The following is a 21,988-nucleotide window of genomic DNA, read 5'->3' as shown; positions in this document are numbered from 1 at the left end:
TTGGGGTCAGCCAAGCTGGGATGCCAAGAAGGGGGCTGCAGAGGTGGCAGATCTAGGATGGCATCTATAGGAGCAGCCATGGAAGCTCCTTGGCCACAGTTGAACGGGGTCTGGGTCTTGCTCCCCAGCAGGAGCACTCCGGGGCTGTCGGTGTGCTCTGCTAAACTGGACCTGAAATTCACCCAGTAAAATGGCAAGCGTCTGGACTCAAGGCACTGGGCTTGTGGGATCTGAGCTCGTCTGGAGAAACCAGGTGGGGTGGGAAGGGAAACACTGCTTCCAGCCTGTTCCTGCATGAGGCTTGGCGAGCTTGGCACAGCACGCTGCGTTCCCCTTGCTAAGCAGAGCTCCCGTGCGCTGTTCCCTCTGAGGATGCACCCTCTTCCCCTTTCCCTACTTTTTCCCTTCCCTGTTCCTTACCCTCATCTTCCCACCCCCTCACCCCACAAAAATGGCAATGAAAGCATGGAGGGAGGGCGCGTTTCCGCATGGTTTGACACTGTTCCCCCTTCCATCTGTCTTTTCCTACCCAGAATTTCCCTACACCCCGTCTCCAATCGATGATCGCAAATCCATGGTGCAGCCGAACATCCCCACACCGGTGATTGGGGGCATAGTGGGAGGAGTCTCGCTGGTCCTGGTGGTGGCCGTGGTGCTCTTTGTGGTACTCCGGCGCCGGCGTCACACCTTCAAGGGTGACTACAGCACAAAGAAGCACGTGTACGGCAATGGCTACAGCAAGGCCGGCATCCCGCAGCATCACCCCCCCATGGCCCAAAACCTCCAGTACCCCGATGACTCGGACGACGAGAAGAAGCCGGGCCAGCTGGGCGGCAGCACGTATGAAGATGAGGATGAGGATGCAGGAGGCGAGCGCAAGCTGGGTGGCCCCAACAAATACGAGGAGGATGCTAAGCGGCCTTACTTCACGGTAGACGAAGGGGAAGCGCACCCCGAACCTTATGACGAAAGGACACTCGGCTTCCAATACGACCCGGAGCAGCTCGACATCGCGGAGAACATGGTCTCACAGAACGACGGATCCTTCATTTCCAAAAAGGAGTGGTACGTGTAGCTCGGCACCGCATCGCTCCACATCACACCCACACACATCCACATCCATACACACGCACCACGAGTGATGCCCTCCCACTGCCCCGCATCCCAGCCGAGCGGAGCCGAGCGTGCGCGGCCGCTCACACACACACTTGCACGCACAGTGCTCACCCCCCTGCACACGCACGCCTGCCCCAGGCGCTCGAGCAGAGACTTTGGATGCTGCCAGCAGTGGCAGGAGGGCAGCTTTGCTTACAGATCATTTGGGGGGGACGGGTGGGAGGTGGGAGGTTGGGTAATTATTTTCTCCGTTCTTTTGGTTTTTGCTTTTTAATTTCCCTCGATGAATTTTCGTCCCCTTCTGTGGTGTTTGTATTGGTCGGTGGCTTAGGTGTTACTATTTGCTTTAACGACTGTTGCCCAGCCTGTATATTACACTCTTGTTTGTGTCTTCATGTCTCAGAGTGCCCTTCGGCCCCACTTCCCTCCCCGAGGTTCCTCCTCCCACTTCCGCACCCCTGAAACACTGGAATTTGTTTGTATGTTGTCTTCTCTGTTGTTTTTTAACCTTGGGAGGGGGTCCTGTGGGCTGTCCATAGAAGGACAGAGGCCAGGGATGATTATGGCAATGGAAACGTAGGTGCCATTATAAGGTGAACTGATTGACTCTTTTTCCCCAATCACTTTGTTTTCAGTGGGGTCTGGGTATCCCATTGCCCACTGCATGCCTGGGGAGATCCGCTCCTCCTTTCTAATGACTCCAAAACAAACCAGGAGAATTAGAAGCAAGGGGGGAGAAAAAGCCCTTAGACCAAACCCCAGGTGCATGGGCTGATAGCAGGGCAGGGAAACAGCTGCCGTTTTCCTCCTCCAATTTATTATTTCCTGGCTTTTCATTTTCTGTCTTTGTTTGAGTGTTCTTTTAAAAGAAAGGAAAGGAGTATTTATTGCTGACATTTCCCCCCTGTGATGGCTCAGAGAAATACTGGCTCTTTTTGTTCTTGTTGCTGTTGTTGTTGCCCGTACCAGCCACAGAGCAGTTAACTCTGGCACTATGGTCATGCACACACCTGGGGAAGGGGACTAACTGATACCACTTTGCTTCTTCCACAAGCCCACTGCCCGGCCCTGGCAGGGCAGCTCTCCCAGTGTACCATCCAGTGTCTTTGAGGGCTTCAGCACAGGATCAGGCCCCTAAGTTTTATTATACCACTAAGACTTAATTGTCATGTGTTTACACGAGGAGGGGGTGTCAGAGCATGGGGGTACTTCTCTTTAACTCTCCTAGCAACAACCCCAGCCTTTATATCCATTAGTCTGCATTGATTGTCCCTTTTTCAATATCACATCCCTCTTCTAAGCAGAGCCTTGGTAGACAGGGCAGGATTGAGTGAGCCTGGGGTATTGATCTTGTCCTCCTTCCCTTGAGCCACTGTGTTGTGATGGGAAGGCTTGGATTGCTGCTATCGCTGCTCTGTGGATAAGTGTGATTCCAGACTTCAGGGCCCCTCTGACACTGACCATATCCAGATCAGATTCACTGGGTTGGGGCTTATTTTCTTTCTTGTGGGTTGTTTTCATTTTCTTTTTTTTTTAAGTTGATGTACAAATAAATGTTTTGTTTGAAAAGAAATCCCCAGTTTTCTGAGCTGTGTTATCATGCACATCTAAAAATAGCAGGACTAATTCTCCTCCTGCCTTACCCACTGGGTTTTGTTCCATAGCATCCAGTAGCTATCCTGCTGCAAAAGGGAGGGTGGAGAGTGAGACCCACACGGATGAGTGAAGGTCAGATCTCTCATCCAGGCAGCTTCCAATGCTTTCCTTTGCATGTGGTGCTTGGTCCAGACAACTGAGGCTCAGCCTGAGCCATCCCCACTTTGTAGCTTGCTCTTATTGCGTTAGCGGTGTAAGGGAATGGGAAATCCAATTGTTACCCTGTAATCTTTCTGTTGTTCCTGCCAGCCCTTCAGGCTTCCTGGCTTCTGGCAGAACAGCCAAATGCCACAGGAAGGCTGCTTTATGTCCACTCAAAGCAGGGCAGACAGAGATTCCCTCGGGATCTGTTGGGATTGAACCTATAATCTGGATCAGGACAGAGCAGCATTGCTGAGCACTGTACCTTAGCCACAGCTTACTTTAATGTAACAGGGGATGGGCTTCAGAGCCTGCGCTGTTTGTGGTTCAGAGATGATTCTCCACAAAGTCTGTTTCTCAAGTGAATCATCCTTTAGATCTGACTTTCACAACAGGGATCTAAAAAGGGTTGTGACAACATCACCAACATCAAACTCCGGGTGGTCCATGACCAAGTGCGGAGTGGGAATCAGTGGCACAGCCCCTCCTCTGCACATTTCCCCCAGGACAGATACGTTCCACGAGGAAATGGAGTTGGAGGAAAACAACCCTTTATAAAGCCCGCAGGGTCCAGCAGTGATTCTTTCATGTTCTGCACCAGTCACAGGCAGGGACCACTGAGCTCATTGGCAAATTCACATTGCACTGACTCCACATCCCCCAGGGTCCCAGCCCACAGTGAAGCTGTCTCCTGAAGACCAAAGGTACAAAGCCTTGCAAACAAAGCAGACAGACCTGGGAGGGAGCAGACCAGTGTGAGTGCTCCTGAGATAACGTGTGGCTTGCAGGAAGTATGAGCAAGGAGCTCTAAGAAACACGCTTTGGTAGCTGTTAGCCTTGCACTTAGAGGTGTCATTCTGTGATGTGTAGCCTCCTTGGCTTCTTCATTGCCCGTTCATACACAGTCCACATAGCTCAGAAAAACAGTGGGACTGAGAGAAAGGAGAGGAGATAGTGAAGCAATATGGTGCTTCCAGGTGTTGTGTGGTGCTTAGTTGTCAGCTGGGGTTAAACCACCACAAGCCTATATACAGTTCTCTTTCTGCCACATCCCACTTTCTGTTTCCCACCAGCAGAAGCATAACAAAGAGCTCAGCCATTTAGCTCATCAGAATGGTTTAGAAAGGGGATCAGATGCTTATTCCTCATCCAGAACCTGGGCAAGCCTGGAGTGGAAGATCCTCAGACAGTATTGCACAACAGTGAGGTACCCTGCAAGGTTCAGGTAGCTCAAGGTTCAGTAGCACATTCCTCGTCATCCTTCGGCATTCCTGCATTGGTGCAATTATCCGCACAGCCATAGGGAAATGCCACCTCTGTGCAGTGATTCACTTCTTGCTGTCCCTTGCAAGGTCAGCTAATTGGCCTAGGGACTCTTGGGGTGGTAATTAGCCAAATGATTAGCCATTAAACTGAAGCAAGGTAGAAGAAAAAAGAAGTGTGCAGGAAAAGAAATCAGATTGATGTTGCGTCCGAGAGCTGTTTTGATCCAGTAATAGCATCACTCCCTTCTCCGGGTTGAATTGCTCTGAGGGGGCCATTGAAGGAAATTAGATCAGGTTTTCCAGCAGCGTCAGGAAGAAAGTGGTACCTGTTTCTATTCGAATGCAAGGGTGAACTCAGTAGAGATGCCAAATCCGAGACCATGTGTATCCTGGGAGGTTCTGCAGGGGAGCAGAGTGATGGGGACCGTGCAGTACTCATCCTGCAGGGACAATCTGCCTCCTGATGGCCCCTAGGGCTGCGAGGGAAGGCAGAGGGGCAATCTTCTTACCTTGGGGGACTGTGTCACTTGTCCCTTTGTGCCTCAGTTTCTTGCAATGGTCCAGATTCTGGCCGGCTGGAGTCAAGCTGCTGGTTTTCAGTGGTGATGCACTTCCCACAGGCTGGCCCAGCTGAGCCACCTCTCCCAGGGACCCTCAGGCTACCTCAAGTGAAAACTCCCCTGCTTCTCTACCCCCGTTTCATCAGAGGTGCTAAAGAGATGTAAAATGTCCCTGTGGGACGCTGCAAAGAACAAGCAGAAGAGCTTCCATGTGGGAGATGGAAGCTGCCTTGGAGGCATGGCCGGTTGCCCTACCTCCATTTGAAGGTATCATTGTCCACATTCCTTTGCTGGGTTCTTGCCAGTGAAGAGACCTATCAACATGGTGCTTTTCCCTTCCCAAGCCCTGATCCTGAATGGCAACTTGAGGCAAAACTTGTGGTACCTCAAGATGTAAGATGTGCCTATGGAAAAGCTGAACAGGCAGATGAGGGGGGGTCAGCCTGAGCCCTGTGGTACATCACTCTGGGTCTCACCCACATCTCAACAAAGCAAATGCAGCTGAATTAGGGCCAAGCCCCTGTGTGCATTCAGGGAGTGGTACTGATGCAGACGCATCGATGTCACAACCCAAAACAAGCCTGTAGTTTATGTACAGACACCCCAGCTGTTTTCCTGCTGGGGCTTAGCTCTGAGATTATTCATCGCCATTCACCCTGGTGATGTTATTTTCCCTTCTTTAATTGCCAGATTCCTCCACCCCACCCCTGTTGTTAAACATTTTCATTCAGCCAGGGGGAAAAAAAAGAAAAGGAATAAAAAAAACACAAAAAACCCAAAACCCTGAAGATTTCTGAGCAAAGATAAAAAAATCAAACCAAACGGTAGCACCAAATTGATTGCAAAGACATAAGGGACAAAGGAGCCATTTTCCTGATGTTGAGTCAAAAAGGGAACACAACAACTGTTCAGCAGGAATCACTGAGGGTTAGAGAGAGAGATTCAAGAGATTGATCTTCAAGCAATTAGAGGAGGGAATGAAATTAGAACAGGAGCTGCTGCTCTCCTTTGCTGTGACTCTTTCCCATGCATAAGCACACAAGCACAGACGCACACACACAGCTTTTTGGAGCTTCAGACACCAGTCATGCTCAAGAGTGGAAGGGAAACCCCATTGCCCAGCCCACTGTGTTGTGCCTGTTGGCTGCACAAAGCTGGGGGGTTTCATACTGTGGAAATAAGGGGGGTATCCCAGGCCCATTGAAGTTTTGGGGTCTGTTTGCTCTGCTAGGACCCAGTGAGAAGTGATGCTGCCAGCATCATGTGTACTGATGCCTGTTCTTCATTCTGCTGGGCTTACAATAGCAGAGCACAGCCAGGGCTGGGGTGCTGGAGCAGAGGGTGCTGCCTTCTGCAATGGGGCTAAGGGGAGGATTCAGTCCACCAGCAAGGGCAGGAAACCCAAGCCTTAGAGAAGGGAGTGAGTTTGTACTTTGGACCAGTGTGACTTTCATATGGCATTTACCTGGAGGTGAATGTAAGAAGCCTATGGAGTCCGATCCTCCGCTAGCATAAACTGGTATTGGTGGAGGTACTCTCATACTGAGGATCTCATTTTTCTTTTCTTTTGCCTTTCTGTTTTTTAAGCATAATTCCTTAACTTCAGTGATTTGATCTCTCTTTCTTCCTCCTCTTGCTGTAATGAAATTGTGGAATAAAGACTAGAGACAGACAAACAACCCCAACCCCACTTCTTTCTTTCTTTCTTTTGGTTTTTTCTTTTTGTAATCTGTGTTGTGCTTTTGTAAAAAATAAAAAATAAAAATAATAATAATAATGTAATGGACTTTTATGATTTTTTGTTTGGGTTTTGTTTCGTTTCGTTTTCCATCCTTTGTAATTTGTTTGTTTGGGGTCCAGGGAGGCATTTTCATGGTTATAATTTGTGTGGGCAGGGTGTTGCATCACCCTTCCTTTTACTTGTATAAAACCCAATAGTGGCTCAGCTGTGGAAAAACAAAAAATGTACTTTTTTATAAATAAAGAATTTTAAAAGAAAAAGAGACATTTGCCTTTTCTTTGTGCATCTGTGACCGCGTCGATTCACAACCTGGGACTGAAGCTGCATCCTTGCAGTCACAGTAGCAGGAATGACATCTGCTTTCCAATGACCTGGGGCTGTTCCCATGATATGTGGTATGTTGTAATGGGAGTTGCTTGCAGATGAAGGCTCAAGGGTGAGGGTTAAGAGATGTGCCAAGCAATGGGTGGCCTGGAGAAGGTGGACAGGGGATTACTGGGTTTGCCACTGACTGTAGGTTGTATTACATGAGATTCTTCACAGATAGACAAAAGGAGGTGGGAGTGTTTCCCCTTATGAATGTAAGCAGTGAAATTCCTTGTTAAAGGATGCTGCTGATGTCTAAAGTTAACCTGAGCTAAAGAGTTCTTCCCTAAAAGAACCTAGGGAAGAAAAATCCATCAAAAGCTATTAACAGTTATGACACTGTCTCTAGCTTAGGAAGTTCTTCAGTTGCTGTTAGCTCTATCAGATGGGACAGGCTATTGGAAATATGTCAATACACACTTGCTCTCTTCTTACGTTTTCTCTAGGCACTGTTAATTAGGTGCAGTCAGGGCCAGGATACCGGGCCAACCTTTGATTTGACACAGTAGGGTATTCCTATAGCGCATTGAAAGCATCTAAATGCTATAGGGATGCTAAAGGTCCATTGAGAGGCAGGATCAAACTGCATCCCTGCATCTCCATTACTGATCTCTGCATCGGGAAGAACAGTTTGTCTTTCCCCTTGCTTTTCAGCCTCCTGACTGTGAATATACACTACAAAGAAAGCCTTGTTCCCAAAGATCAAGGCAGACAACTCTGCAAGACCCAGACTTTTGCAAGGGAGGGAGAGACAAAGCAAGCAAGAGATGAGAGAAAATGTCCATGCTCTTCCTTGCAGTGAAATCAACAGGCATTTTGCCATGGCTCTGGCCTAGAGAGCGGAATACTCCCTGGGAAAGGAATTTTGCACCCAGCTTCAGCACATGAATGATGTGCTGGAGATCTGAGCCAAACCCCAGCACATCCCATCACAGAGGGATGGATCCTGACCCAGATCTGAACTGAACTGGTCTCCATTGTGAAGAGATGGGTTGGACGGAGCAGGAAGTGTTCAGGATTAGGCTGGAAAGGAGTGGTTTGGTGCAGACTCTTCATTCCCTGTCAGCAGCAAAGCAGGCATGGAGCAGGAGCCAGAGCAGCAGGAGTCTCTGATACAAGGCTTGATGATCAGTGCATTGTGTGCTGCTTAGCAAACAGGCTCCCTCAAAACCCCATGCCATTAAAGGGACCGGTGCTCAGCCATTCTGCTGATAAAGGACAGTGGGGACCTCACTTTGGAAGGGGCTGAAGTTAAAGCCTTAGGAAGCCTCTCCTCAGATGCAAAGAGAGTGATAGGCAGAAACACTCTTGTTATCAGGCTTCAGCATGACCAAGGCAGTTGTGACCACTATCTGGCCTGTATCTATATGCCCACATATTTTACTCCTCATTTTCCCCTGTCTGCAGCTCCTCTTAGTCGTGACAAGATGCTGGGAGCGTAGCTTTGCTTCAGCTGCAGTGGTTCAGGTCAGTAGCCCTAGGACCAACCACGACAGATGCAGAGAGGCAGGAATCTATAGAACTGGATCCCCAGCAGCTGGCTCATCCGCATCAGCCAAGTTTGGGGGTAGGGAAATAAAGGAGAAAGAAGAGGAACACTGGGGAGCTGGGATGGGGCTGTTGGATGGAAAGAGGGATAGGAGGGGCGATCTTTGCCCATGGTCCTGCTGCGATGAGCCCCTGGGAAATGCTGTGCTGGTTTCCCAGGCCATGTCTTACAGTTAAGCGATGATGGATAAAACCCATTGCATGGGGCCTCTTCTTAGCAGCTCAGGTTGCAGAGAGCTGAGCACAGCGGGAAAGGACTCCCATGCAGTGCCCCTCAGTATTGTGTTTCTCTGGAACAAAACAGAAACACGTTGGGGTTGGGAATGCCAGCAATGCATGTAGCCCATGGAAAAATGGCAGCGTGGCTTGGATCCCTTCTCAAAGCCACATCTCTGCAGGCGAGCGCTGCTGGCCCCAACAGCAACTTCAGAGCCCTGACAATCAGCAGAGGTGCCAGCAGAGGCAGGGGAGGAGCTGGATCAGGGCAGGAGGAGATGAGCAAGAGGCTTGTGTTTGCTCATAGGCTGTTTGCCCACTGCTGAGCATGGTGCTGCAGCAGAAAGCCAGTCTGAACCAGAGCAAATGTCACGAGATTTACCTCCCTGGACCTGGGAGATGTGCATGGAATGCAGGGCTGAAATGTCCATGGTGGAGAGACAGAGCCAGGTTCCTGCATATTCAACCTTTCTGCCTATAATGGAGTTATGCTTATTTCCACCCATGGAAATGTATGTGGCCTAAGCAAGATATATAGTGAGTGTGAGATACAGTCCAGTGTAATCAGGGAATTAGAAGGCAACCTGCCCAATACCCTTGGGCACTGGCTCCTGGGAAGATGTCCCTCCCATACTGGGATTAATGTCTTGCACAACACTCAAAACCACATTCATGGCACACTCAGAACTGGAAGCACAAAGGGCTGCAACAGGCAGAGAGAAAGGCAGTGTAACTGGGAGATGTTAAACCAGGCTGGATGTGCAGGGGTGGGAGCTTGAGGGGCACTGGAGGCAGGTCAGGCCACAGGAGACCAGTCCAGAAACACGTCACCATCCGTCCAAACTTCATTGTGAGGTAAGAGGCAATCTGTGCTTCAGTTCAAGGCAAAGCACTCAAGGTCACACGTACCATTAAATCTCTTTGAGTTAGTGCTGGAAAAGTGGAGCTAAGGGAAACTTGTCAGTTTAGAGCAGCGCTGGGTGAATCACTTGTAGTAACAAATATGTATGATGAGGCTGTTTTCATGGTTTCAGTGTTTGCAATCCCGAGTTCGATTTGTATGAATGTATTTGTTAGAGGAAATTGCTTTATGCAAATGTACTCCAGCTGGGGGACCTGTGACACTGTTGATGCTCTCAGTGGTGCCTGGCAGAAGGCAAGGGGAGCTGCTTTGTTCCTCCTCCAAACAATGCATTTCACAGCCGTTCCCGATGTGTTTAGATGAAGGCTCGCTCACTTATGTAGGATTTGCCAGATGATGAACAGGATGAGGATCAGCCTGTTTGAAACCCAACCGGATCCATGTTGCACAGGCATGGCCATGCAAGGGCACAGCAAGATAACTGTGTCCGCTATTAAAATGTAGGTTAAAAATGTTGTATCACACCTCAGGGGCTGAGTTATTGAAAGGCAGTGATTTATGGATACCAGCCATTGGAGCTGCTCCCTTCACCTCATCTGACTAAGCCCAGCGCAAGGTGAGTTAGGGACAATCCCTCCTCTGTGGGTTTACAACTGCTGAACCAAACCCAGATCCTTGTAGGAAGCAGGCAGAGGTTTCTGCCTGAACCGGGAAGAAAATGCATGCAAAGAGGCACTAAATGCTCTTTGCTGAGAGCATTGTCCCATAGTTTGCCAGGGAGATCAGGAGGAACAGTTCAGTGCTGGCTTAATCCCTGGAGATTAATAGGGATCAAATGTTACCAGATCAAAGGAAGCGCCCTTTGAGGAGCTGTGGGGGGGAGGAAAGGTTTCTCTCTTTCATTTGTGCCAAGCCTATTTCTAGCCTTGCACCCGTGCCCCTGGTGTATCAGGACCTTTGCAAAGTGAACTCCTTCCTCCATCCATCTGCCTGTGAGCCCCCGCTAGCCCCATGGGGAGAGGGCACCTGGATGTTTCCATTCCTCCCTTATCTCTCTGCTCCTCCTGGCAGCCTGTTTATCTCACTGTTTTGAAAAGAAAATTGCCAACTTCACACCTGTCAGGTTTAACTGATTGCCTGTTGCTTGGAGGGAGGGAGTCCATCCATATGGCCTTGGCTCACCAGGGAAATGTCTCCATCCCTCAAGGAACAAACTGCTTCATTTTCCATCTCCCGGCCTCATCTTATTGTCCTGCTGTAGCTCCCAGCCCTTTCAATTACTGCCTTACAGTCATAATGAACAGTAGCTTTCTGCTGGCACACAGTTTTGTCCGCCCAAGGAGCTGATCTGATCATGAAACACTCATCCCCTGAGGTCCATCATTTTTCCCCTTTTCCTGGGGGGGTGGTAGAGAGAAGAGAAATGAATTCAGTGAAGGTGTGCAGGGAACCAGAGGAGAGGGCTCAGGGTTGGACTTAGGAGAGCTAAATCCTTATCTTGCTCATGAGAGCACACTTCTGCCTATGGGATGTGTACAAACATATGCTCACTGTCACCGTCCCCAGCAGGTGCTTTTCCATGGGTCTGGTGCATACCCCATCCTCTACCCCCTCTTAATCTACAGAACCTGGAGGACATTTAATACTGGCTGTGTCCTTCCTAATAACTTAGACAAGGAAAAGGTAGGAGAAGGAGCAACAAGTAGGAGGGGCAACCAGTCCAGCTGCTGCCAGCTGTGCGAGGTCTATGGCTGTTGGTATGAATGCTGCAGCTGTCTGGTATTATGAATGGATACCAGAGTGGGAATGCTAAGTGTGAATGGGTAAACACTGCGGAGCAGTCGAGAAATAATGGCATGGGGGCTTTATAATAGGAAGAAATCATAATTAAATAGAAATTACTTACTTAAATGGTCACTTCCTGGGGTTTTGTTGATGTCCGATTAACTTAACTTTTAATTTGCATAAGCAATAAATGTCTAATTATGTTATTAATATATTTGAGTTGAGGAGCTTATGGGGTTTTATAATTGGCATTTAACTGGATAGTTCCAGCATATTAACTGATGCTTTATAGCTCCACACGAGGTTTCCCAATTATAACTGACCTAAAAATTTCCTTGGAGGACCTGCATTGAAAGTGTTACCTGAGCAACAGAATAGGGGGAGATGAAGAGGAGGATGTGTGAAGCCGGTCCCTGCACGGAGGAATGCGTGCAGGGAGTTCTGCACCATCCACAGAGGCTTTGAGACCCTTCTCCTCTCCCTAGGAAGCTCTTTCCTCAAAGCCAGTAACATTCCCTGTGTCAGAGAGGGGGTCACCTCCCCTCTCTCAGCATTCAGCTGACTGCTGAGCCAAAAAGGCTGACACACAGCAGAGGATTAGGTGGGGAGAAAGAGATGTAGAGATGGGGAAGGTTTGTCTGTGGTTTACAGCATCGCCTTGTGACTGATAGGTGCTGGCAGCCTCTGTGATTCCATGTTCAGCTCTTGCTTGTTCCCTGTTTCCCTGCTGCAGGTTGGCACCGGTTCCTTTCTTGCCAGGGAGGTGTTAAGGAGCATTGCTTCAGGTCCAGTTTCAATACACTTACTGTAAAGCTATACTCCAGCATCTTCTGCATGCTTCCCTTCTCGGTCCTCTTCCCAGAGCATTGCAATGGCTGAATTACAATGTTCTGAGTGTATTAATGGTCTTTATACAACTCCACCAACCTCTGTCTCCTCCAGGGATTGCTAAGGCACTGAGGTGGTCATTATTTCCAGCAGCCCTATGAAAGCATTGAGTGGCATCAGAACCACCACCCCTTCTTGCAGACTATGTAGACATGTGCCGGCTGACAGTGATTCCCTCTTGACAACTCCTTCTGAGACCTGTCAGCTAGCCAGTCTTCATCTATTATCCATTCCACCTCTATGCTTACGTTGACGAGATGACTGGTTTAGGAGGCAAAAGATGACATTGTGTTTGACTGACAAGAGCTATTTCCTGTGAACCAGGTAGATTGGCACTGATTTTATGCCTGCCTTTTATTAATTCTTTATTAACTGGAATCTCTGTGAGCTTTTCTCTTTGATGCCCACAATTCACCCTATAGCATTCTCTGTGTCCTCTTCCAGCCTGCTAGAATTTAACCTTCTAGAATGCAACTGTTTTCACATATAGTAAAAACTAACAGGACTCCGTTAGGGATCTCCTCAGCTAAGACTTTCAACCTATCTGTTTGCTTATAGTAAGTGGAGTATCCAAGGAGATGGTGTCCAGCAAGCTCCTTGCTCTTGTCATCCTCAAACATGCGCCAATTGTTTTGTCCTCTTAGAAGCAACAAACAAATGTTGGTCTCCAGAGAGAGATCCTGAATAGTTATTCAGATCTCCTGCCTTTTCCCAGTCGTTGCTGCCCTCTTGACCATATCCATCTGGTAAAGTGACTATAGAGCACTGCAGAGATTCTGTTTGTTCCTGTTGTATTCCCCAGGGTAACCCTCACTTTTGTATCCATCGCCTGTCCTTCACAGCTTCTCTTTCATACTGACTCATCATGCTCTTCCCAGCTTTTGCATTTGATCTGTACTGGACTTGAGGGAAGTTCCCTATGCACCAGCTAAGAAGCACCCAGCTGAATTAAGTCCACATGGCTAAGCATTGATTTAAATTCCACGCTAAGGCAGACACTGTCCCGCAAAGCTTGCAAGGTGTTTGAGAAGTTAGGAGGGAAGGTGTGTTAGGAGTTTCCATTGCTATTAACAGAAGGTAGAAAGCAGGAAAAGGGTCAGAAGCATCAAGTCTGAGTTGCTTTCTGCCCCATTGTCTCTCTCTGGAGCAGGATTGAATAGAAGCAGCTGGGGATGTTATTACTAAATCAGCACAGGCACAGTTACAGCTTGGGAGAAGCAGATCTCACCCTCAGCACCACTGTTAGGAAGATGCATGTGAGGAGCAGGAGAGGAGGCAGCAGTTATCAGGGGAGGTGAGAGAACTGTAGCCCTGTCCACCTTTCCATTTGCACAACTGTTCATGCCCTTTTGGCCTGATGACACAGAAGCAGAGCAGCTCCTCCTTGCCCTGTGTCTGCACCTCTCTCTGCATAAACAGGGAACTGATCTCATCCTCTGGGGACATCCAAGATACAGCTGCCCTGTGCTGTAAGCATCCAGGAGGCAACAGGAGACAAATAAGACCCAGGGCACGTGGCCAAGCAGAGTGAGATGTACCCAGGAGTCCTGCTGAAGATTGTGGAGCAAATTAACTCTATTAACGCAAATGATGAGAGTCTGAGCTGCAGTGCCTGTACCTTCTATCTGACACAATTCATCTGGTGGCTGCTTGTAATAGCATGACCTTAATGGACTCATCAAGGGAGCGAGGCTGCATTTCTGACTAAACATGGATTTGGGACCACACTGTGCTCTGGGCAGCCTGCTAAGATCAAGAGAGACACGCTCCAGTGTAATGGGGTTCAGGATCTGGCCCCTTCCTCCTCCAGGAGAGGCAATTTAAAGTGTCATCACCTCCTTGAAACTGTACAGCAGAAGAAATAAACTGCTAAAGGGATTTGATTGTTCATTACTCTGCTGAGTTGCAAGGAAACGAAGCAGAACTAAAATTAAGGGCTGGGAGGCAGAAGAAATGTCAGATAACATTTTCCATCTTCTCCAGGCCCCATCTTCTCCCCCAAAACAGGTTTGGGCACTCTCCATATTGCTGCATTGAGCTGTGAAACCCCTGGTTCTGGCAAAGCAAGGAGATGGACAAGCAGGATGGAGAGAGGGCAGGGATTTGGACAGATGGGTTAGAGACAAGGTCGTGTCTGGCCCCTCTCCAGTGGCATGGAGAGACAGGGATATCCTAGAATCTGGAGCTAATGCAGACATTGGCTAAGTGGAAAGCACAGGGATGTGCACAGACAGAGCTCAGTTTCTAAGGGTGGACACTGCTGCACATGGCTGCTTGCTGCTGCACCCTCTGCACATCTGGCCTTTCTGTTGCACAGTGATGTCCTTGCTAAGCTCTGTCCTTTCACATAGAGAACAGGCCTTCCTTCCTAAGCTCCCAAACCGTGTTTCCAGGTGCTGTTTAACACCTTTGCTCCAGGAGGGGAAGGAAAACCAACTCAGGAAGAGGTGTCTGCAGGGGAGCTGCAAGAGTCAGTCCTCCTCTCTGCTGGATCCCATGGGGTTAACACACTGCTCCTATTGCTGCTATCCAAACCCCAGCCTCTTAAGTGGCCACTGGGAAGCATTGCAAGGGAAGGTCACCAGGGGTTAAAGCCACATTCCAGACATGTTTTTGCAGCCAGCAGCTACTTAACCAGATGCTACTTAACCAAGGATGACTCTGCTGCTTCTCCTGCAGGAAAGGGGGAAAGCTGATCATTACTGGAGAGAACAGAGATGCCTCCACCCTTGGTGAATGGCAAAGCAATTGCCTTTGCTGGAATGTGTGTGAAATCTCTACTAACATCAAGCAGATCCATGTGTCCACTTGCAATTGGGCATGCTCTTCAAAGCAGGCACCCCCAGAGGGCTGGATCCACACACCACACTGCCAAACTCTCCCCAAACCTCATCAGAGACGGGCAAAGTTGGGCTGGTAAAAATTACAGGGGAAAGCAAAGTGGGCAGGGATCTTAAAAGGATGCTGCTATTAGTACCTCGGCAGTGGGATACCCATGCTCCGAATGCACTTGGGACCCCGAGAATACCCAGAACTTCAAGAGAGCGGAATTAGAGGGAGGATATATCATAGAGGGCTTGGTAGCAGAGCTGGTTCTGGATGAATACTGAGATGTTGTGTTCCCCTTCTCCTCTCCATTTGAGGCCAGGACAAAAGGAAAGGGCACAAAGATTCGGGACCCAGCTGGGATGGGTGAAGCAAATGCTGCTGCTGGGTGGGGGTAGGATGGAATTGCAACCTCACGCTAATGGTCTGCTGCCATTGGCTCAGCGTCTTTTCCTTCTTAATCCCTTTTATCCTCTGGATGCTTAGCTGTCCCTGCGAAGGATTCACTTCACATACACAGTGAAGGGAACTACCCCCAGAGAAACCTACCTCATCTCTCCTCCCTCATACTTCAGATCCCTTTAAAACCTCCACTGACTTGCAAGCCCTGCTGTTCGTTTTACCCTTTAGCCCATCAACTCTACCAGCTCACATCTCCGCTCCCCTGAGAACAGCAGTTCATTAACCCTTTACAAACACAAAGCATCAGGAGCTCTGGACCTGTTTGTGCCTGGGGATGTGTATGCTATTGGAGCGTGTCTCAAATTAGCCAGTCCTGCTCTTGCCTTTTAAACCAAACTGGAGATGTATTTGTTCTGCCAAGCTTTTCAACTCAGTTTAATTTAGCACTGTGAACTTGCCGTGTCTCAGGCTCCCTGGAATGTGTCAGGTGGGGTGCATTATAAATATGCATCATCTGATCTCAGCGCCTTGCTCAAAGGTTCAGCAGCAGAAAGAGTCCAGCAAGTGCTAACCCCTTCCACTGGAGCAGGGTGACAATCCAGGTCACAGACAGGCTTACTTTGAGCTGGCGTTGTACCAGGACAGGCTGCTTTATATCTGCAAGCTGTACATGCCTGCGAACACGGATGCAGTTGAGTACCAAGGTAACATTAACTCCAGCAAGCCTGGCAGTTAGAAGAGCTTCAAAGCTGCCAGCATAAAGAAAAGAATCACGATTCCATCCTATTGATTTGCAAGTTGTCTGTGAGCGAGGCAGCACGTTGCTGAGTGCCTTGGCCAGCCAGCCTTGAAATAGATGGGGATTTGTTTTGTGTGGGGAGGTGATAAACAGAAAGGGAACCCTGCTTTGCAATTGGTTACAGATGCAGGCAGATCTTTGAGCAAATGGCTTATCAGAAGAGGTGTATGTTGTCGTGCTGGTTTTCTACGAAGCACTGAGGGATCAGGTTGAAGTTAGGAGGAGGCAAAGACAGGAGAAGAGTGTGCAGCTCTATCTGAGCAAAGTGGTGCTCAAATAAAGCACAGAGCTCAAAGAGCTGCAGTGAGCTGGGCCCAGAGACTGACTCAGCTTCCACATTTACCTGGGAGATTCGGGTTAGTGCATCAGCAATTAGATGGGGCTTAGGCCCTCCTGGGGCAGCTGAATACGTGGCAGACAGGATAGAAAGAAGACATTAAAGGTGTGAAACCCAAACTGCAGCAAGCACAGAACTGTCTGGCCAATCCCAGCTTTACATAAAGTCAGTCCCATAGAGGCACAGGCCCTTGGTGGGGATGTAATGTATCCCACTCACATGCTTTGATCCCAGCGACAGCCAGGCTGCTTCATGATGCAGATGGCCCAGCCACACGAGTAGCTGTAAGGAAAGACACCTTCCTTTCAAAAGAGTGACAGACACTCCTCTGTCTCTTCCTTCCTTTCCTTTTGGAAAGTCCTTCACATCACCCTCCACCAAGAGCTACTGAGTCATTTCCTCTGCTCTGGAATACCCTCCTCTGGAAGCTTTCCAGTTTATCCCTCTTTGCCTCACTTCAAGTTCCCTTTGGGAACATCTCTCTTGCTCTCCTGCAAGCTGCTTCTTCAAAGCCTTCATTGTTCCTCTATTATTATTTACTACTGTGCTCTGCAGCTGCACTATTTCACCCCGTGGGCATAGCACGTGTGGACAGCCCTGTCCGTTTGTCTCTGTGCTTTGAAATGCTACCATGGCTGCGTGCAGTAAATCTGAGCCATGGCTCTGTCCATCCAGACAGAGCCCTGCGGCTGTTTGGACAAGGGTTTTTCCACAGCCGGTGCTATGAAGCTATGCATCAGTTGAGCACTGTGATTGTGGCCAATGCATCTCTCCAGGAAGGACATTCTTGTCCAGTGGACATTCTTCATTTGTTTGGGAAATGGGAACAACAGACAGCATTGAACTTCTGGGTGTGATTTAACTGAGCACAGGGACTGGTGAACTGCACTATCAGCACCTCACACCATGTTTTAATTGACATAGAAAGGTCTTTATCTGTTACCAGTTACTTTTGGAAACCTTGACACACACACTATGGGGTGAGTGGGCAGGATGCTTTATGGATAGATAACCACTTGTCTTCCTTTCCTGTGTCTTCCATCTCCAGAACAGCCATGGGAGAACAATGTAATGAAGGAAACTGCTCTGAAAGAGACTGGGGGTGGAGTGTCCTTCTTTTCTCCTTAATTGTAACACTGAATTAATTCCGTTTCCAGCAGGAGCGAGAAGTTCCCAGCAGCCCTTAGGCATCCAGATAAGGCTGAGCTCTTCATTCAACCCCTTTGGGTTCTCTGGTACCAAGCTCACTGCCAACTGCTTCACACTAACTTTTTGGAGAGTTTAATTTATCCAAGCGTGACACAGAGCAAGGGGTTTTGCATTCTTAATTGCTAAAGCCTTTTCCCACTCCAGTCTGGAGGCCCCTGAGCTGCCCTGTCAATGTATTCCGATCCTGATCCGCAAGCCTTGCAAACACCTTCCCAGGGCTGCCCGAAAGCCCTGTCAATGTAACTGAATCCTCATCTCCCCGTTCTTACCTTCTCCTGAGGCTTTCCTCGTGTCCTACTTCACTTACAGCAGCCCCCCTGCCCTCCAGACAAGCCCTGCTGGTGCCTCTGACTTCACCTGTCAAGGAGGCAGTGCCCACAGAGGAAGGAAGGAAGGGCATAGGCTGGGTTGCAGGTGATGCCTCCAAACTATGTTAGCCATATCTCTTCCCCAGGAAGGGGAGGTTGAGGAAATAGGCAGGGATGCTGATGGAAGAAGGTTTAGAATAGGAAAAAATCAAAACAAAAGGGGGGAGAGAGGGAAGAGCCAGCAGAAAGGAAGGTCTCTCTCTACCTTTCCCATTTCTTTTCCCCTCCTCTGCACTTTCATGATCTGTCATTCATCTCCCTTGTCTCTTGGTGTTTCCTCTCATTGACAGCAATGATCCCATTGCCTTTCACAGCTTCCTAGCTGGATTCCTGCAAAGATGTCACCACCACCTCTGCAGGCGGGCTCAGCCTGTCCTCAGGAAAGAGACCTGCACATGAAGGGCAGGACTTGTTACTGTAGGATAGTGTCATTGTTTGGTATTTGCCATTCTGTGGAAACAACACAGCCCCATCTTAGGCAGCTGTAATGGGTACCTGCACCAGAATGTCCATACCTTAGCTTGGCAAGAAGGAAGTACACTGTTAGACACCCCAAAGCATTCACAGTGCTCCTTTGTTCTTTCCATCTCCTCATCCCCTTAGTTTCTTTACCCAGTGCCCTGTATTTCTCTTCTGCAAACTGATGGCTGTATTTCCCCCTCTTTATATTTTCCTAGCCCTTTTCCACTAGTGCACAGCCCTGTTCAAGTTCCTGGAGATTCATTTTAGCTTTATTTATTTCCCTTTCCCTCTTCCTCCTTCCATCCCTTTCCCCCACACACATATACACATTGCTGATTTACAGCTGCAGCAGGAGGCTGATGTTCTCTGCTCACTACCTGCCATCCAGAGAGCCATTAGGGGCCAATTCATCATGGAAATGCCCCAGCAAAAGTGACTGGAAGATGCTTTACAGTCGCTGTCCCTGCCCCTATCTCGAATGCTGTCCTGGGGTTTGGATTGTAACACGTCAGCCTGAGCATGGCTCTAAGTGAGCTGTCTCAAGGCTGAAATATTATTTACAAGATAATGTGGCTTATGGAGAAAGGAAGAGAAAGCAAAGTGACTGCCACTGCTGAGGATGGTGGGGAGCGGAGCCTCACATGCTGATGGCTACAGCATCACTCGAAGACACGCAGCTCTAAGCTCTTAATGAACAGGGAAAGGTGGGGTGTGGGATGCTGACTGATGGAGGCAAGAGAAAACCAGGTTTGCATGGAAAGGAATGAGGGATCTGTGTCAAGACACTTCCCAAGGAAAAACACCTCAGTGGTAGCAATGTTCTCAGCATGGTGCTGGCAGTTCAAGTGTTTTGTACCAATGCAGTAAACATGCCAGTTCTCTGCTGTGCCATTTGTCAGTATTGACCAGAGAGGGGTTTTCCCTGGGAAAGGTTTATACATCTCAGTTCACTTCTGGATGACAGGAAAGGTGAAGAGGTGAGATCTGGGAATAGGCTCTTAGCAGCACAGCTCTGCAATTGCACCTGGTGTATGTGATTTCATGGAGCCCAGCCTTCAAGCTAAGCAAGCGATGAATCCAAGGATATGAGGTGGGAGTACATGGCAGATTTTCACCCTGAAATGTCCTGTGTAAGTTATCCTGTGTGATTTGGGAATGTGTGCGGGTGTTTTATAACCATGCACACATGTGAGGTGGGTGTAATTTTGAGACATTGGGTTTAGTGGAGGTACAGGCTACCACTATGATACCCAAAGCCAACTGTTGCAGAATGAGGTCCATATAGTCCAGTATCTAGTCTCTAACAGCAGCCAGGGCATTAAGCACGAGAATTAGATGTGACAGACAAGTTCTACAAAACACCTTGCTCCCTCATCCCTGTCTCGCTCCCCTCCCCTGAATTCCTTTTCCTTCTCCTCCTCCTCCTCCTCCTTCTTCCTCCATTCCAATTATCTCCTTCTTTCATCACTGCCGGAGCTGTAAGTACAAAGTACCAATTAGCTAGTTTTCAAGTTTAATTAGGTTAGAAGGTAGAGCAAATTAAATCCTTTTATCCTATGTTTCAAAGCTCTTTCCTGTCAGGCCCATGGGATAGATTCCCTTTGAATGAGGTCCGTGTTAGCCACAGAGGAGCTGGCCCAAGTCACCGAGCTCTCTGGCCATGAGGCAAAGAGGAAATGAAATGTAAGATGTGATACATCTTCCCCTCGCCCCTCAATCCTCCATGCAGGTCTTCTTTTGGGTATGGTTTAGGGGTGTACATAGCTCTACTCCACATCGATAAACTGAGCTTTGGTCCTCAGGTATTCTAAGGTAACCTAGCAAAGCTCTCCTTCATTTCAGCAGTGCACTGTGATAAGGCCCTGCAGAAGGCTTTTGGGATAGTTATTGATATTATTCTCTCAAGCAGCAAGTCCATATGAGTCCCACTGCACCACATGGGGTATCATCTTGGAAGCACCTTTAGTCCCTAAGCCCTTCTTTCTTTGAGGACAGCACAAAAGCAGAACAACAGGCCCAGGAATAACCACCTAATTCAACGGGGAATTGCAGAATGGAATAAGGAACTGCTTAGCACTTGGAAACACATGGGCTGCAATTGCAGCTACAGGGTTCTGTTCCTTTTGAGCTCCAAGAACTACGTTCCAGGATGAGCTTTGCTCTTAGCACCTTAGGCTTGTGTTGTCTGATACCCTGACCCTCTTTCCTGTGCTTCCCTGTGTGTTGCAGATAAGCCACTACCTCAGGGTGCCCCAGGAGGCATTATTGGGATCGTGGGAGGTGTCATCGCAGCAGTCCTCATCATTGGCGTGGCTGTCACCGTAATTATCGTCTACAGGAGGCAGCAGAAGAACCGCACTGAAACAGACAATGACCTGTAAGTAGCCCCATGCTTGAAGTACAGCACGCTGGGGGTACAGGATGGATGGGGCTACAGAGAGCACCATGGGCCCTTCACTACCTGCATGTAGAAAAGCTGGTCAGCAAACTGGCTTTCCTGCTGTTTCTCCCTCTCTGCCACCCCCTGGCTCACTCCTTTGACTCAGAGACGGGCCTCTGATAGAGCCTGAGCACCTTGGATATCCCAAGGAATCCAGCCACAGGCACTCCACGTGCCTGTTTTGGTCATGCAGTGCCAGCCTGAAGACCTGACCTCTGGCAATATGAGGGCAGGGCAAAGGGCTCCTCTTTAGCAGGTACTTGCTTTGCTCTGCCCTAGGCTGTGCAGCACGGATGCCAGGCAGGGAATTCGGTGATGTGGAGCTCAGGCTATGCAGCATGAGCAGAGCCCTCTTCAGAACTGTTTATCCTGGCCTCTTCCTGAAAAGCTCTATCTTGTAACTGCCTTTTCACAAGAGCATCCCCTCCCTTCCTCCCCACTTCATAGGGGAGGCGCAGAAAGCCCAAAGGCCAGAAGTTGCTTTTATCTTCCACAACACCCATCCTCATTGTTGATACATCTTGGCCACATTTTGTGCTCCATTTAATCCCATTTGAGAGAGGGCATTGGAGGATAACTGGAGAGGGGGAGGGAAGAGAACAGGGAAAGCAGGATGAGGAACAGAAAGGCACACAAACAAAACTGTAGCACCACAAGGTGAAATTGCATCAACAGCATCAGCCCTACGCTAGAGATGCATTCAGACAATCCACTTCCCACAATGGCCCTCCACACAGGCACAGTGAAGAGCCACTTTAACTGAGAATAGAAACACAATGGTGCCCTGGTCTGCAGAGGTGCTGCCTCTATTGCAGAGCCTGCTCCAAAGCCTCCAAAAGGTAATAGCATTTCTTTCCTTTCAAGCCATCACGTCAATGCTTTGCAGAGCCTTGGGGACCCATTTTACCTTCCCACTCACCCCTACACTCTGATCCCACGCTGGAATCCTTTGGGTTGCCAAGGAAAGTCACCCATCTCTGTCAGAAGATCCTGGTGAAGAT

The 21,988-nt window shown here is 48.9% G+C and overlaps 1 protein-coding gene across 1 annotated transcript in view; it reads left to right on the top strand.

Moving 5' to 3' along the window:
- Nucleotides 1-2,689, top strand: part of LOC101870925 (nectin-1) — a 56,156-nt gene extending 53,467 nt beyond the window's left edge. Inside the window, exon 6 of the mRNA XM_005142639.3 lies at nucleotides 534-2,689. Within this exon, the coding sequence (XP_005142696.1) occupies nucleotides 534-1,075 (542 nt within the window). The 3' untranslated portion in view covers nucleotides 1,076-2,689. The remainder of the gene's footprint in view (nucleotides 1-533) is intronic.
- Nucleotides 2,690-21,988: the final 19,299 nt, after the last annotated feature.

This window comes from Melopsittacus undulatus, chromosome 15, assembly GCF_012275295.1.
Source record: "Melopsittacus undulatus isolate bMelUnd1 chromosome 15, bMelUnd1.mat.Z, whole genome shotgun sequence".
Lineage (NCBI taxonomy): Eukaryota > Metazoa > Chordata > Aves > Psittaciformes > Psittaculidae > Melopsittacus > Melopsittacus undulatus.
This window is presented reverse-complemented; position numbering and strand designations above follow the sequence as displayed.